We start from the raw sequence: 13,583 nt of genomic DNA on the forward strand, positions 1-13,583 counted from the left end.
CACAAAGGACTTCCTGTACCATCAAATCCAGTCCATATCTGTTGCAGACAACCACATCGCCAAATCATGTAATCCCCTTCATAAACTGAAGATCTACTTTATCACCTTAGCTAGGTTTCTCACCTTCACTTTTCTTACTGAAAGGCCATTCCATGACTCGCTCCTCTGATACTTAGAAACCTTCTTCTAGGCCAAATTTATTCAGGGCCAGTTTACACTCATCCTTCTGCCGCCAGCTGGTTTTTAGCTAAAAACTTCCAAAACAGAAACTGTGATTGTTTTAACCCATGGAGCAACTGGCTAACACAAAACATGTAGGTGCATGGGGGTCTGTGTTCCTGCAAGAGTAGCAGTGGCTGCAGCTAAATAGCTCAGCCAAAATGTGAAGGGTGGAGAGTAAGATGCAATGAGGAGTCAAAACATGAACAAAGCTTCCTGTATGCTATTGCCCAAAGTGTAGCACAAAGTGGGAAGTAGTAGAGTCTAATTTGTTAACCAGAAGTCCTGCAAGTAAAGAAAGATGGGGTTAGGCAAATATCCTGCTTGTCCTGCTGCCTAAGGGGAGACAGACATCAGGGAAAAAGAGAACTGTGCTTTGTGGGAGAGGATGCATTTTAGCTAACACCAGGAGATGGATCCTGCACAAAGGCCTCCTCCATGGAGGACACAGAGTACCCTACTGAGGAGACGAACCCTATCTCCATGAGTTCTTTTCCTCTTCAGACTCTTCCCGTTTCAAAGATCTGAGGAAAGTCTGCTCTTTCCAGGGAAAGTGGGCTGTGATGCGTTCTCCTCACGCTTGCAGCAGCTTTGATCCCACTACCAAAGTGAGGTCAGACTGAAAGGTTACCAACTAATCTTACTGCAGATGGTTCTCTTCAGTTCTCTTGCTTAAGTCTTAATGTGTCCATGAGTTTCCAATGCATTGCTGTAGACTAAGCCAGAAATAGACATTTAAAACAATGACTTGGTTAGAAAAAAGGAAACCATGGATAGCAGAAAAAAAATTCTTTGCCATTATAGAATTCTCTGCTTGACAGCTAACGACAAAACCCAGAATTATCTGGACAAGCAACTTTCAATTAATTGAATGAATGCAATGGAATAAATGTGCACAGTGGAATGAAGAACCAGTTTCATTTCACTTCAGACTTAGTATTTTTCCACTGAGAGAAAATGGAATTAAAGGACAAGCGGCAGTGCAGAATTTTGTATCATGAATATGTATTAGCAGCAAGTGCCACATCAGATCGTATAGGCAAATTATTCTAAGCGGAGCTCTTGCTTTCAGAAGGCACACAAAAAGTAATCATTTTTAATTCAGTTCTATATTGCACCAAATACATAAAACTTCTTCCAACAACTTTGTCTAACTATGCCTAATCTACTTTTATTTTTTTTTACATGGTTCTTGGACTAGCCACTTGGATAAAGAAAGGCGTATTTATGATTTAAAACAGCCATATTACACTGTTTTATTAAATAAAGGTTAAAAACACTTACAAAAATGTTATTCTTTTTTAAACAAGCTCAAAGTAAAGGGTGTGAACAAAATTGCTCAGGCAATAAAGTGCACTGGGACAGTTTGTCTAGTCATGCTTAATCCATGGACAAGACTTACACAGTCTGAGTCAACAAAATAGTAAAACGAAAACAAAAAGGAACCACATTTTGGCTTAGATATTCATGCATGTTCACAAGCATAGCCATGTCTCCCAGGTGCCCTTCAAGTTCCAAAAGCCAGGGATAAAGTGGCCTTAACACATAGCTACACCTGACTTCTAAGTGGGCCTCAACTCCTCTGAATGGGAGCATGCAAACACTACATAGGATCAATGACTTCAAGCATGCACGTTTGAAAGAGACCACATATTCTTCAGAGCGTCTTCCCCCACCTCCCTGTCCCAAGATGCTACCAGAGAACAAAGCCATCTCAATTACTTGCAAGATGTTCCTAAATTGTTTTGCTGATGGGCATTATCAAGCATTTTGTCATTTAAAAAGCATAACAGGGTTCTGAAACCGAGAAGGCATGATCAGGTCAGGTTCCAAGACCACCACAGTACAGCTATGCTAAGATATCCAAAAGGCAGACCTTTTCCCTCTTTTGCTCCCTGAAGCAAGAATAGCAGGACTGTATCTGTTGTGCAACATGTTGGCATGTTGGATACAAACACAAACAAAAGTTCAAGCATCCATTTTACAAAAAAGAGGAATTACAATGGAGCCCTTTGGAAAGTACAAATGACATTTGCATAAGTACCAACACATACATTATGGTCAATGACATCACTACAAATGTCAAGGAACTAGGAAAGGATATTTTAAAGGCTAGGCCTAAAGCTTTAGTACACCGAGCACAACATGCCCATTAAGCAAAGTCTTAAGATTAATTGTCAATATTTATAACCACAGGTTCAAAAACCTAAATATAGGGGTACATTTTGTTCTGTTACAAATGAACAATAGCAATAAGTATGGGTGAACTGCTACTTAGTCCAGTTTGCAGCAGTCCAGGGGAGAGCAGAACCCTGCTTACAAACAGCAGAGCAAAACAAGGTTTGAAGACTAATAAAGTAACCCAGTTATCCATGTCTTACTCGCTTGAAAAATTAAATTTTCTTCTCTAAGCTCAAAATAGTTTCAATGTTGAAAGAAGGAAATGTTGGAATGAGGAAAGATCACAGGAAATTAACAAATGAAAACAGAAATATTTGCATTAAAAAAGGCACAGGAGTTGTTTATGCCTGTTCTAGAGCCAATACTTGTGAGTACTAAGGAAATGAAAGGTGATACACTACTTATGTAACCTCAGTGCATGACAACAAATCATTGTTTCCTAAAATATGCATGTTCATTTTCTTCAGACCAAACTTCATGACATGGAACTTGAGAGGTCTAATTGTGCTGCATACATCTAATGTTGTTACTCATACCATGCTACTAGATATAACTATAAACACATCAGTTTGCAATTGGCATAGTTATAAAATAGTTTATAACTATGACACTGGCAAGTTTGCAATTGATCTTAGTCAAGCTGTACTCTGGTGTAAAAGAAAGTCCATTCAACAGAGAGAATATTTCATTTAATAAAAAGGGTGTTTCTGTATACAAAGTATCGTGAAATATAAGGCCACAAGAGGATCATGATTTTAACAAAGTGGCTGCGTTTCAAAGTTAAATTTTTTTGGTGATTTTTATACAAATAGATGGAAGTCTTGAAGAACAGTTTACTAGCTGTGCAAAAATCTACAATAAACTATAAGCATCTGAAAGTCTATAATTGTAGCACAGGAGAAATATAAATCAGAGATCAAGATAGCTTGTTTTGTCATGACCTTATTGGTTTTGTGTTTACTGTAAACTCTGGTTTGCTGGCTCCAGTAAGACTGAAGGTAAAATCATTTACTAGTGACAAAATTCTTCAGAAGTAATTGTGAATGTGCTTCCATTTGAGTAATCTTGGCTCATCTAATTTTGCTCAGTTAGAACAACAACTCAAGAATAGAGAAGTTCAAGTTTTTACCTCAAAATCACAATGCCTTTCCATTGCAAATGTTCTGAGATGTATTCAATGCATTTTCTGTTCCCCACCCTGCAAAGGATCTTATTTGATGAACAAGTGTGGGTTTCAAGAAGCCTACATCTTTTCCTGGAGACATTCTTAAATGGCGACAGGCTTTTATGTCCAAACCCTGCATATCTCATCTATGAGAGGGTCTGAGTGTGCTTAGCTACTGCTAGATAAGGATCTAAATGCATAACACTCAAAAACAGTCTGAGTTGACCACCATTAAGAGTTTATACGATGCTTTTAACTATGTTTCTTTAGGTTTAATTAAAAGGAGTTTCCACCTTTTGTTATGCAAACTGTTTCACTGACTGTGTGCCAGGACCTGATTGAACAAATACAAAAAATATCTCGTATAGAAAATTTTAGTATAAAAATTAAAAATATCACCCTGTTTCACTTTCCATCAAAAACAGTAACAATAAAATGTTCCTTAAGTGAGTCTATTGCCAACATAGATTCAAAGAGTTCAGTTTTTCATAAGTGCTGGTGATTGTGGTTTCCTAACTATCAAATTAAAAACAAAAAAACAATTAAAGGACAAAAGACTTGTTACACTGAACCAAAAAAGGACAGTTTCTCCCCCCCCATGGAAATGCACAAAAGCAAACAGAAATTAGGAAGCCATTGTCAATTTTGTTTTAGCCACTGTAGCGCTTCCCAACTGTTAGAAAGTTCCAAGAACAGATTTTTTATCAACATGTCCACTCAAGTAGGTGGTGGCATGGGGATGAGCATGTTCAATGTGCCAGTGCTTTTCGGTTTCTCCGCTGTAGTGATTCTGTTCAGTTTTCCCACTTCTGTCTGCCAACTGGGCATTTTCTTTGTAGTCATATGGCGCCGAGTGTGTTTTGTCAGGTGATCGCTGCGCATGAAACGACGATCACACACAGGACAAGCAAATTTCTTCTCCCCAGTATGAGTTCGACGGTGGCGAGAAAGTTCATCTGAGCGGGCGAATTTTTTGTCACAGCCTTCCCAGTTGCAGCTAAAAGGTTTTTCTCCTGAATGGATGCAAAGAAAAACAAGACTTTACTTAAATACATTAAAAAGATCTACTAACAAATACAATGAGGTTTTAAGAACCACTGAATTAGATCCCAGCCTTGGAACCATTTAAGCACCTGACTAGATGAAACTAATGTGTGTGGTTATGCTGCAGAGTCTTACACAACAGCATAATGTTTAGTGTTTTAATTTTTTTGTTAGACATTTTCCCTAATCTAGGAACTGTTCAACAAAATACTCTTCATAAAGCTACAATATCTTCTGATACTGAATTCAAAACCCTTTCCTTAGTAGTAAGAGTCAAAGCCTGTGCCACACTGTCAGGAAGACCTACTATCTGCAATAAAGTCTTGGATCTGATCTCAGTTTTCACAAAAAATCCATCCAGTTCTGCAAATGAACACACCTCCTCCCCCTCCAGCTGCTCACAGAAATGATTCAAAATCTCAGACTCAACTATGGTTCTGTTTCTAATTAGAACCAAACTGTTCATCAATTTCCCCAACAAGTAGTTATCATATGTATGCAGCAAACGTGTGCAACAGGCCAAATTCAAAGGCTGATTCTGTTCTCTGGACACCTACACTTCACATGAGACTTCAACAGTTCTGGATGCCCAAGGGATGCAAGAGTGAGCTCAGGGTTGTAGAATTGCTTGTTAGTGTCTGATAACCGCATACACGTACTACATAGTAGCAAACATACCGCACCATCATTTCCAATACGAAACTGTTCCGCACCTATAGCACGGCCCTGCAGCTTATACCAGCTCCTGACCTGTGTGCCAGAAACAGTTGCAGGTGGACACCAGCGTCAGCTTTGGATGCAGACAGCAGCTTCCCCCTGGGGATAAGGGTGTCCTTCTAGGTCTGTAGCAGTATTACCTGCATCAGCTGTGGTTCCAGGCAGTTGCCCCGATCTCTAGTAGGAACCTGCAGGCAGCATCTACAGCTGATGCTAGTATGCACCCAGTGCTTTTTCCAGCATATGGGGCGGGAGCTGGTGGATGGGGCCAATGCATGCTTGCCCACCTAGCACAATGCAGGAGTTGGAACCACTGGCTTCCTATGGACCAGCTCCTGACTTCGGGGCTGCCAATCTACAGGCCAGACACAAATCAGTTGGTGGGCCAAATCTGGCCTGTGGGCCATAGTTTGCCTAGCCCCCCATCATAGATGCATGTTCTAAAGCACCTGCCTTAATTCCCTGGCTATTCTGCACTGTGCTAATTAGCTGAGTAACCCACTACAGCCAACTCACCCTGAACAGCAGAGAGATGCATCTAACAAATTAGGCTATGGCTTCCAAAAGCACATGCCTTTGAACCAGTTAGTTTGTGAGGTGCCACCCTGCCCTAGCTTCTGCCTCAATGGCAATGAGTAAGAGCATTAGGTTCTCATTTGTGGGGAATATGGAAAAATAAATATTCCCTTTCATTTTTAGTTATTTTTAGAGATAAACTATTGAACTAAATAGAAATCTAAACTTGTGCCCTAAACTCACCTCGCACCCTCCTGCAGACTGCCCTCCCTTTTTGTGAAAGCCAGCATCAGTGGGATTAATCAAGGTCTGTTGGAAGAGAATTTGTCCGTTTGTCCTCGAAGGATCTATGCCCCTCTTTGCCCAGTAGGAGTAAAAGGATTCTAGGCCACCCACTCCCCCCGCCCTCATCAGAATCCCAAAGCAATTCCCCTTTACCAAACCAAGAGGACTCATTCTGTGGAACGCACCAGTGTGAGTACGAAGATGGGCTTTGAGGTGAGAACTTTTAAAGTATGTTTTCCTGCAGCCTGGGAAGTTGCAAACATAATTTCTCCTTCGACAGAAGTCCATCTGAGGTGCACAGCTTTGACCAGAAGTAATGAAAACTGGAGCAGGAGCAAGGGGCAGTAACTTAGTGCTTCCAACAGTCATTACTGTTTGTGGGCACTGTGGTGTCTGTGCAACAGCAGTTTGTGGAAGAACCAACATAACAGCCCCCTGAGGCACAGAAGGTCCCATGAGCACAGGTTGAGAAATTGGGGCTGTTTGGGGCAAAATAGGTTTGACAGGCGTCGTGACCGTCTGAGTCGGAGGCTTCAGATAGGCAGAAATCATTCCTCTTTGGCTGTTCAGAGGGATCATTTGACAGAGGACTTGAGGGTTTGAAACTGGGATAGGTGTTAGCTGGGTGGCTTTTTTTTGTAGGTCATTTTCACAAAACTTTGGTAAAGTAGTCTGCAGAGAAACAGACTGTACTGACTGTTCACCTTTACAGGTAGCATTGTTACTGGAGTTGTGCAAACAGGGCTGGTGTTGTGGTGAAGTCTTGCTAACTAAGCCACCAGGAGTACACTTGTCTTGTGAAACTCTGGAATGTTTCTGATCTTCAGCTCCACACCAGTCTCTGGAATTGCCATTGCCTGAAGTTACCTTTATTTTCTCTTGCACAGTTGGAATGTGGTGGTAAGCAGAACTATCGCCCGTATGACGTATCACGCTAGTTGCCATGGCCCTGCAAGGTGGAGGGCCAGGGGGTTCAGATATTGCTGCCTTCTGACTGGACTGCCTCTCCAGATTTATGACAGATGGTGCGGCTACAGCAGAGGCACAGTTTGTGGATGTGACCAAGCAGGCAGATGTATTTGCCATAACAGTCCTTGGTTTGGAATAAGTGACTTGTGAAGAGAGGAGCATTGCAGCAGAGGGCTCAACAAAGTCAGGGCTGTGAGGCGGGGTCATGCACTACAGAAAGAAAACAATTACTACAGCTTTGTAATAAAACATAATGCCAGGTACAAATGTACCTTTGGGATCTCTAGTGTTGTTTATAAAGAAATACGTCTTTGATAAACATTTATAAAGCAACAGAGATTCTCAGGGACCACATTTTACACAGCTAAGACTAGAGGTGCACCAATAAAGATTTTGTTGGCCAATACCAAAAACTGATTATTAACCAAGCATATCAGCTGATGCTGAGCCGATAACTGATATTTAGTAGTAATGCAAGGCATTTTAAACTACTGACATAAACAAACCTTTTTTGGGGTGCGCTCTAGCAGCCTCCTGCATTTCATGCATCAGTGCCCCTGGGCTTAAAAATGGTAGTAGGGGCACTTGAACTAAAGCTTGTCAAATGAGTTTTAGTTCAAGCAGCCCCAACACCATTTTTAAGCGTGGTGACACTGATACATGAGACGCTGCAGCACTAATTAGAGTGGCTGTTGGAGCTGCTCTAATTAAAGTGCTGCCCTGCCCCCACAGCATATGTAGAAGTGCCTACTGCCAATGGCAGCAGGCAGGGCTGGCCTAGCAGTGCCTGTGACTGGCTATGTGGAGCCCTGCAGCCACCTGCTCTTCCACATGATGCCCTTGAACCCCAGCCTGGGGCAGCTGCCTGAGCCTGCCCAGCACACCTGACAGGGGAAGTGAGAGACTTTCTGGCTACCTAGGGCTAGGTGGTCTCTGGGCCAGATTCCCAGCTCTCCTCCCTCTGCCCAGGGCAGGATCACAGGACCATTCCAGGCCTGGAGAAACCAGGCTACTCCTCCCCCACAGCCTGACTCTGGGTCTCGGGAGCTGGACTCAAAGTAGGGGGGGGAAAAAAAGAGACCTTCCCCTCCTAGTGCTGATGCTGCCAGAGGCAGGAAAACCCCTGTGCCCTGCAGGGGAGGCTGAATGAACTCAGTAAAGAAGAGCTTATATAAAGAAATGCAATAATCACAACATAAAAGTACATGTAGTGATCCACACACTTGATGCTCAGTGCATCTTGCATTAGAAAACTAATGGCAGGAGTCTTCTTCTATTAGCTATTGACAGGTCATGTCTATTTTGTCCTCTGCTGCAGAACCACCCCCCGCCCCCAGCCAGAAACAGTATGTGACATAGTAGATCTATCACTCCCCGTCAACATTTCTCCTACTGCTTTTACTTAATGAACATCTTGTGGGTCAAATAAATGCCTTAAACTGAATGGGGAAAAGCCAATTTCTTTATCCAAGTTTTTTTCTTAGCTATAAACTGCTGCAGAGAAGTAGAAGCTAACCAACACCACTCATTGGTGAGAGGGGACCAGCAGTTTGTCCAAAAAGAGGCTACATGTTGAAACTCATAAGCCACAAATTACCATAATGAAGCAGTAAACTGATTTGCAATTAATGTTTACACTTTGTTAATATCTTTAGTAAGATTTGTACTGCATTTAGAACATCTTTTCTTATCTTTGCAGGTAAAGAAATGCAGAATCACCAGGCTTCTCTCTCATGCTCAGAGTATGAGTAATTCAAGGTAAGAGTAGGCGTCTAACACAACAGATGCCTACAACAGACCATCCCAACAAGCTTCCCCAGGACATCTGTTAAAATGAATGCACTGTCAACCAAATTCTGCTGGGAGATGAGAACGTTATTCAAGTAACAGAAGAGATGCCACAAACAATGACAAAGATACTTATACTGAGGAACATTCACTTTATGTGCTAACAGCAATATTATACTTCTAGGGACAAGTTAGGAGGCAAAAATTATATTTTAACAAGCAGCTTAAAAAAGAGTAAAAAGGCATTTCTGTCCTCAAAAACAAAGCAATTAAACTGGAATGGAGATCAGCAACAACTAGAGACCTGCCAAAAATCAAAGCAGACCAATCACAGCACCTGCTGCCATTTTCATAGTTTTTCATGGTAGCCTCCCCATCCCCCCATGCCACCGACTGGCCAAGGGCTCTGGTGGTGGCCCCACCTCTTGCCATTAATTGGCTGAGTGTGGCTCTGCCCCTCAACAGCCAGCCCTCCTGGCCAATTAGTGGCAGAGGGAGATGGGGAGGCCACCATCTTGGTTCCCTTTCTTTGTGCCAGCAGCTGTGAGGACTGCCGACGACTCTCACTGGTGAGCCAGAATTTTATTTTCAGTAAGTTTTTTTGGTTTTTTTCCTTTCCAGCTATTCTGCTTCAAATCACAGGGAGCGCTGCTTTTTGTGGAAACTGCCTCAAGTTGCAGCTTCTGCGAAAAATGTAAAGTCACAATTTGAACAGGTCCCTAACAATATAATATATGACCATGCACATTCATTTTGAATGTATTTATTTTTTCTTACCAGGGTAGACAGAGAGTGGAAATCCTTTGGCAATTCCATTGTAGTCTCAGTGTGCATTGTGAAATCACCTGAATCCGAGATAGGTGTAAGCGGCCTTATCTTTAATAGGTCACCTTTCTGTGATCTTTGACCCCAGGAGCTCATACAAACAAGTGCCTTGACTGCTTCTATATCGTTCTGCTCCAGGGTACTACACGTAGACCTTTCGCTGTCATGCCGTTGTCTTTCACGTATAGACTCATATATGTCCACAATGTCAACCTAAAGGCAATTGAATCAACAGCTGTTAGGACAAGTCAGAAAACAAAGCTGATACACTGTCTGCACATAATGAAGGTTGTTGGGAATTGGATGTCCAAGGCAAGATTTTTGCCAATAACTCATTCTTGAGTAGGAAAACCTTTCCCAGCCCTTTTCTAAAAAAAGACAAGATGCAGTATGGTACAAGTAGCCTGGGGCAGGGAAGGAATGCCTTGCTGGACAGGAACCAATACACATAGCATGTAGCTGAGGTTTCCAAAGTAACTTCCTTGGATTATGTTGCTCTAAAGAAATACATCATCCCCCTCCTTTACACCCCCTCCTCCACATATTACTTCCTACTTTGCTTGGACATGGCCACTTTCTGGATTGGAAAGAGACTGCTGAATTAAAATCAGTCTAATATTTACTACAGCTTAAAAAGCACAAGTTCAGAACAGAGAGGCAGGGCTCTCAAGATCAAAAAAAAAAAAAAAAAAAAAGCCTGGCTGCTTTCAAGGTGCAAAAACAATTTCAGTCATTTATCTCCTATTTTACAGATGAGGAAACCAAGACAGGAATATTCACAGATACAGGGGCATTTTGAGGACTATTAATCTGTAGGGTACTCTGAACAAGTAACAAATGATTTTAATTAGTGCATTTGGAGACAGGAGAGAAACTCCACTCCCTCCAATTTGTTTCCAAAAGTAACTGCTGTATTCATGTACTAGTGTCTGGGTCAAATTGTGATCTTTCTTTCCGTGGTGGAAAAATGAATGAGTTTTACAGAGCCTGCTGTGTTGATCCTAGCAGCCACAGACTATCACTGATATATCTCTTTCCCCACTGTTCCCCATCATCGATCTTGCTTTAACTAAGGGTCCAATTCTCCATTCCTGAGCACACAAAACTAACTGGGGTCAGCTGGAAATCTGCGTGGGCAAGGAATGAAGAATCAGGACCTTGGACTCATAAGCTCCTGCAGACAATGCTAAGATACTGCACTGACAACAACTAGCAAGACAGCTGAAGCAGAAAGGATACCCTGAGTAAAAACACTGCTTCCAAGGAAGTCAAAAAAGTTTGATCATTGACTACAATGAGCCTAGGATTGTGCCCCATGACTCAGAGCTATCTGAGGCCATGCAGATAGCTAACTGTGTACATATAAACAGAGATACAGCAACACACACTCATGCCAGGCATATTAAACACATTGGGTGGAAAAGGCTGGTATCTATCAGATCTGCAGGAAGTGCTCCAACCAATGACAAGCCATGGCAGATATGAAGCTTTCAGGGTTCAAAAATCCAATTTAAACAATCCTTAAGCCTTTTTTTTTAAATCAATTAAAAGAGAAACCACTCCAACAAACAAACAAACAAACAAACAAACAAACAATCTCAACCTCTCAGCTACATTACTGATACAGCAGATCAGTCCCCATTATTACTGCTGTAAATCAAAGACCGCCGCCCAGAACACAGACCCCACTGGGCCGGCACCTGACATGCACAGAGGTTTGTGCCAGCTCCTTCCCACCTGCCTGTACTCAAAGACCCTCGGGCACAGCCCACTGCCACGGAAGACAGGACACAGGGACAGCTCACGCCGCAGTGTCCGTGAAGGCGCAACTTGCTTAGTACCATGCGCAGGAGCCAGCAAAGCCCGGGCATCGCTGCCACAAAGGTTTCCGAATAGACAGCTTGAAGCAAGTCCTGTCCTCCCCGAGGGTCATTCCCCTACCGTACATCCTCTTACACAAACCGGACCGAGCGCGGGGGAAGCCTGGGCGGAACTGGCAGCCGCCCACAGGGCTGAGGGCGCCTAGCAGTGTGTCCTCACCTCACCTCACCCCGAGCCGAGCGGGGCGGGGCAGACACTGCGGAGGAAGCGGCTCCCGCCCGCCGGGAAGGTGAAGTTCCCGCAGCCGCGTGGGGCCCCCCCTCCCCCAAAATAGTGAGCAGCTGCGGGCAGGCGGGCGGGATGACCCGCCGGGCACCCGCCAAGCCCCCGCCGGCCGGAGGAGCAGGAAGCGCTCCCCGGGGGGAAGGCGGCGGTTCCTGCCCAGCCCCAGAGCAACATAGACGCGAGGGGAAGGGACCCAGCCCAGCCCAGTCCAGCCCGCCCCGCGCCTCAGGGACACCCCCCGGGCGGCCCGGAGCCGAGAGCAGCGGGGGCTTGTGGCGGGGACTCACCGCGGGCGCCCCGTCCATATCTCCACCGGCGGACCCGTGCATGGCGAGGCTGCGGCCGCACGCTCACAAAGCCGCCAGCTTTAGCCGGCGCCGCCCCCGGCCCGGAGCAGCTCAACCCCGGCTGCAGGGCCAACGCGCGCCGAGCTCCAGACAGGGAGGGGGGTAGGGGGGAGGACTGTCCCGCCGACCAATCGCAACACGGCCGGGCCGCGGGCGAGCCAATCAGCGCGCTGGGCCGGCGTGATCGCGGCGTGCAGCCAGCCTGATCGCAGGAAGGGGCTCGCGTGGGCACGTTCGGCGGCAGCAGGGGCTGCTCTGGAAACTAGGGGAAAGGTCAGCGCGGGGGCGGGGCCGGCGCCTGCCAATCACGGGGCGGCGGCCGGCCAGGAACGCCGCGCGGGGGGGGCGGTAACGGCTGCCGGCAGCTGCGCTCTTCTCCCCGCAGTGCCGCCAGCCCCAGGGATCCAGGGAGCTCTCGCCCTGGCGGTGCAGGGAAGCCCGTCTCCCGCCATTAGTGCCCCGAAGTGGGCTGCGGAGCCGAGTCTCCCGGGCAGCGCGCCACTACAGCCGTGTGCGCGGGGTCCACCTGAAAGCCTCGGGGTGACCACTGAAACCCCTCAGTTCAGACTCACTGCTGATCCTGGCGCCTTAGCAATGAGGAAGGATGGGGTTAGAAAGAGTAGCACCCTCTGCTGTTTATGAACTAGCTGGGTGGCCCCCTCCCCTCAAATCTTCCCTGTCTGAGGGGTCTGGGGGATGGCAGACTGTCTTCACAGGCCGCCCCCCTTCCTGAAGGACAGTGCGCATCTCTCAGGAGGGCCGACAGGCGCTGGGAGTTCCCCTCCACTGGAGCAGCTCCCTCCTGCCCCAACCAGCCACAGCTGTGCATCAGCAGGGAGGTCTGACACCCCGGCATGTGTGCCACTGCGCTGCCACCAACCCAGCAGGGGCCAATCTAGGACTCTGAAAGGGGGGTGCACATGGGGAGGTTCAGTGGGTGTGGGCCTGTCACTGCAGTTTTTTCAAAGCTGCCTGGGGTCTGAGACCCAAGGATGGAGGATCCTTGATCACGAAAAGGGGAGCCTACAATGCCTGCTGGAAGGAGCATTTTGAAGACCTCAATCAAGAGCCTGTTTTTTGATAAAAGTGCTCTCAACTCCAGCCTGCAACACTCGGTCAGGCACCCCCAGCCCTTGGTGAGATGCTGCGTACGTTTTTCATAGATTGTAAGGGGCTGGAAGGGACCTTGGAAGATCATCAGGTCCAGTCCCCTGCACCAAGTAGGAAAGACAAATCGAGTCAGGTGACTCCAGCAAGGTGACCGTCCAGTCTCCTCTTGAAGATTTCCAGGGTAGGCGATTGCACCATCTCTGAAGGGAGCTCATTCCACAGTCTGGACACCCTGACTGTGAAACAGTTTTTCCTCATGTTGAGCCTGAATCGATTTTCCAGGAGTTTGTGGCTGGTACTCCTGGTTTGCC

The 13,583-nt window shown here is 45.7% G+C and overlaps 1 protein-coding gene across 2 annotated transcripts; it reads right to left on the minus strand.

Annotated features, from left to right (window-relative positions):
• Positions 1 to 1,285: 1,285 nt before the first annotated feature.
• On the minus strand, positions 1,286 to 12,282 carry KLF11 (KLF transcription factor 11). Of its 2 annotated transcripts, none has more exons than XM_090032242.1 (4): positions 12,103 to 12,282; positions 9,662 to 9,922; positions 6,313 to 7,306; positions 1,286 to 4,578 (listed from the first exon to the last, which is right to left on the minus strand). In XM_090032242.1, the coding sequence occupies exons 1-4, from the start codon at positions 12,142 to 12,144 to the stop codon at positions 4,283 to 4,285; spliced, it is 1,593 nt and encodes a 530-aa protein (XP_089888368.1). In that variant the 5' UTR covers positions 12,145 to 12,282; the 3' UTR covers positions 1,286 to 4,282. The 2 variants fall into 2 exon arrangements, with proteins under 2 accessions (XP_089888368.1, XP_089888378.1); XM_090032252.1 differs by lacking the exon at positions 12,103 to 12,282 and adding an exon at positions 11,551 to 11,689.
• Between the last annotated feature and the right edge of the window lie 1,301 nt (positions 12,283 to 13,583).

Source organism: Crocodylus siamensis, chromosome 1, assembly GCF_052110815.1.
Source record: "Crocodylus siamensis isolate JL-2025a chromosome 1, ASM5211081v1, whole genome shotgun sequence".
NCBI lineage: Eukaryota > Metazoa > Chordata > Crocodylia > Crocodylidae > Crocodylus > Crocodylus siamensis.

Excerpts from the sequence above, each read along its gene's own strand:
- KLF11 (XM_090032242.1), bottom strand. The coding sequence starts at position 12,144 with ATGCACGGGTCCGCCGGTGGAGATATGGACGGGGCGCCCGCG. Across the intron at positions 9,923-12,102 it reads ATATGGACGGGGCGCCCGCG|GTTGACATTGTGGACATATA; the intron begins GTGAGTCCCCGC and ends AATTGCCTTTAG. Across the intron at positions 7,307-9,661 it reads TCCACTCTCTGTCTACCCTG|TGCATGACCCCGCCTCACAG; the intron begins GTAAGAAAAAAT and ends TTCTTTCTGTAG.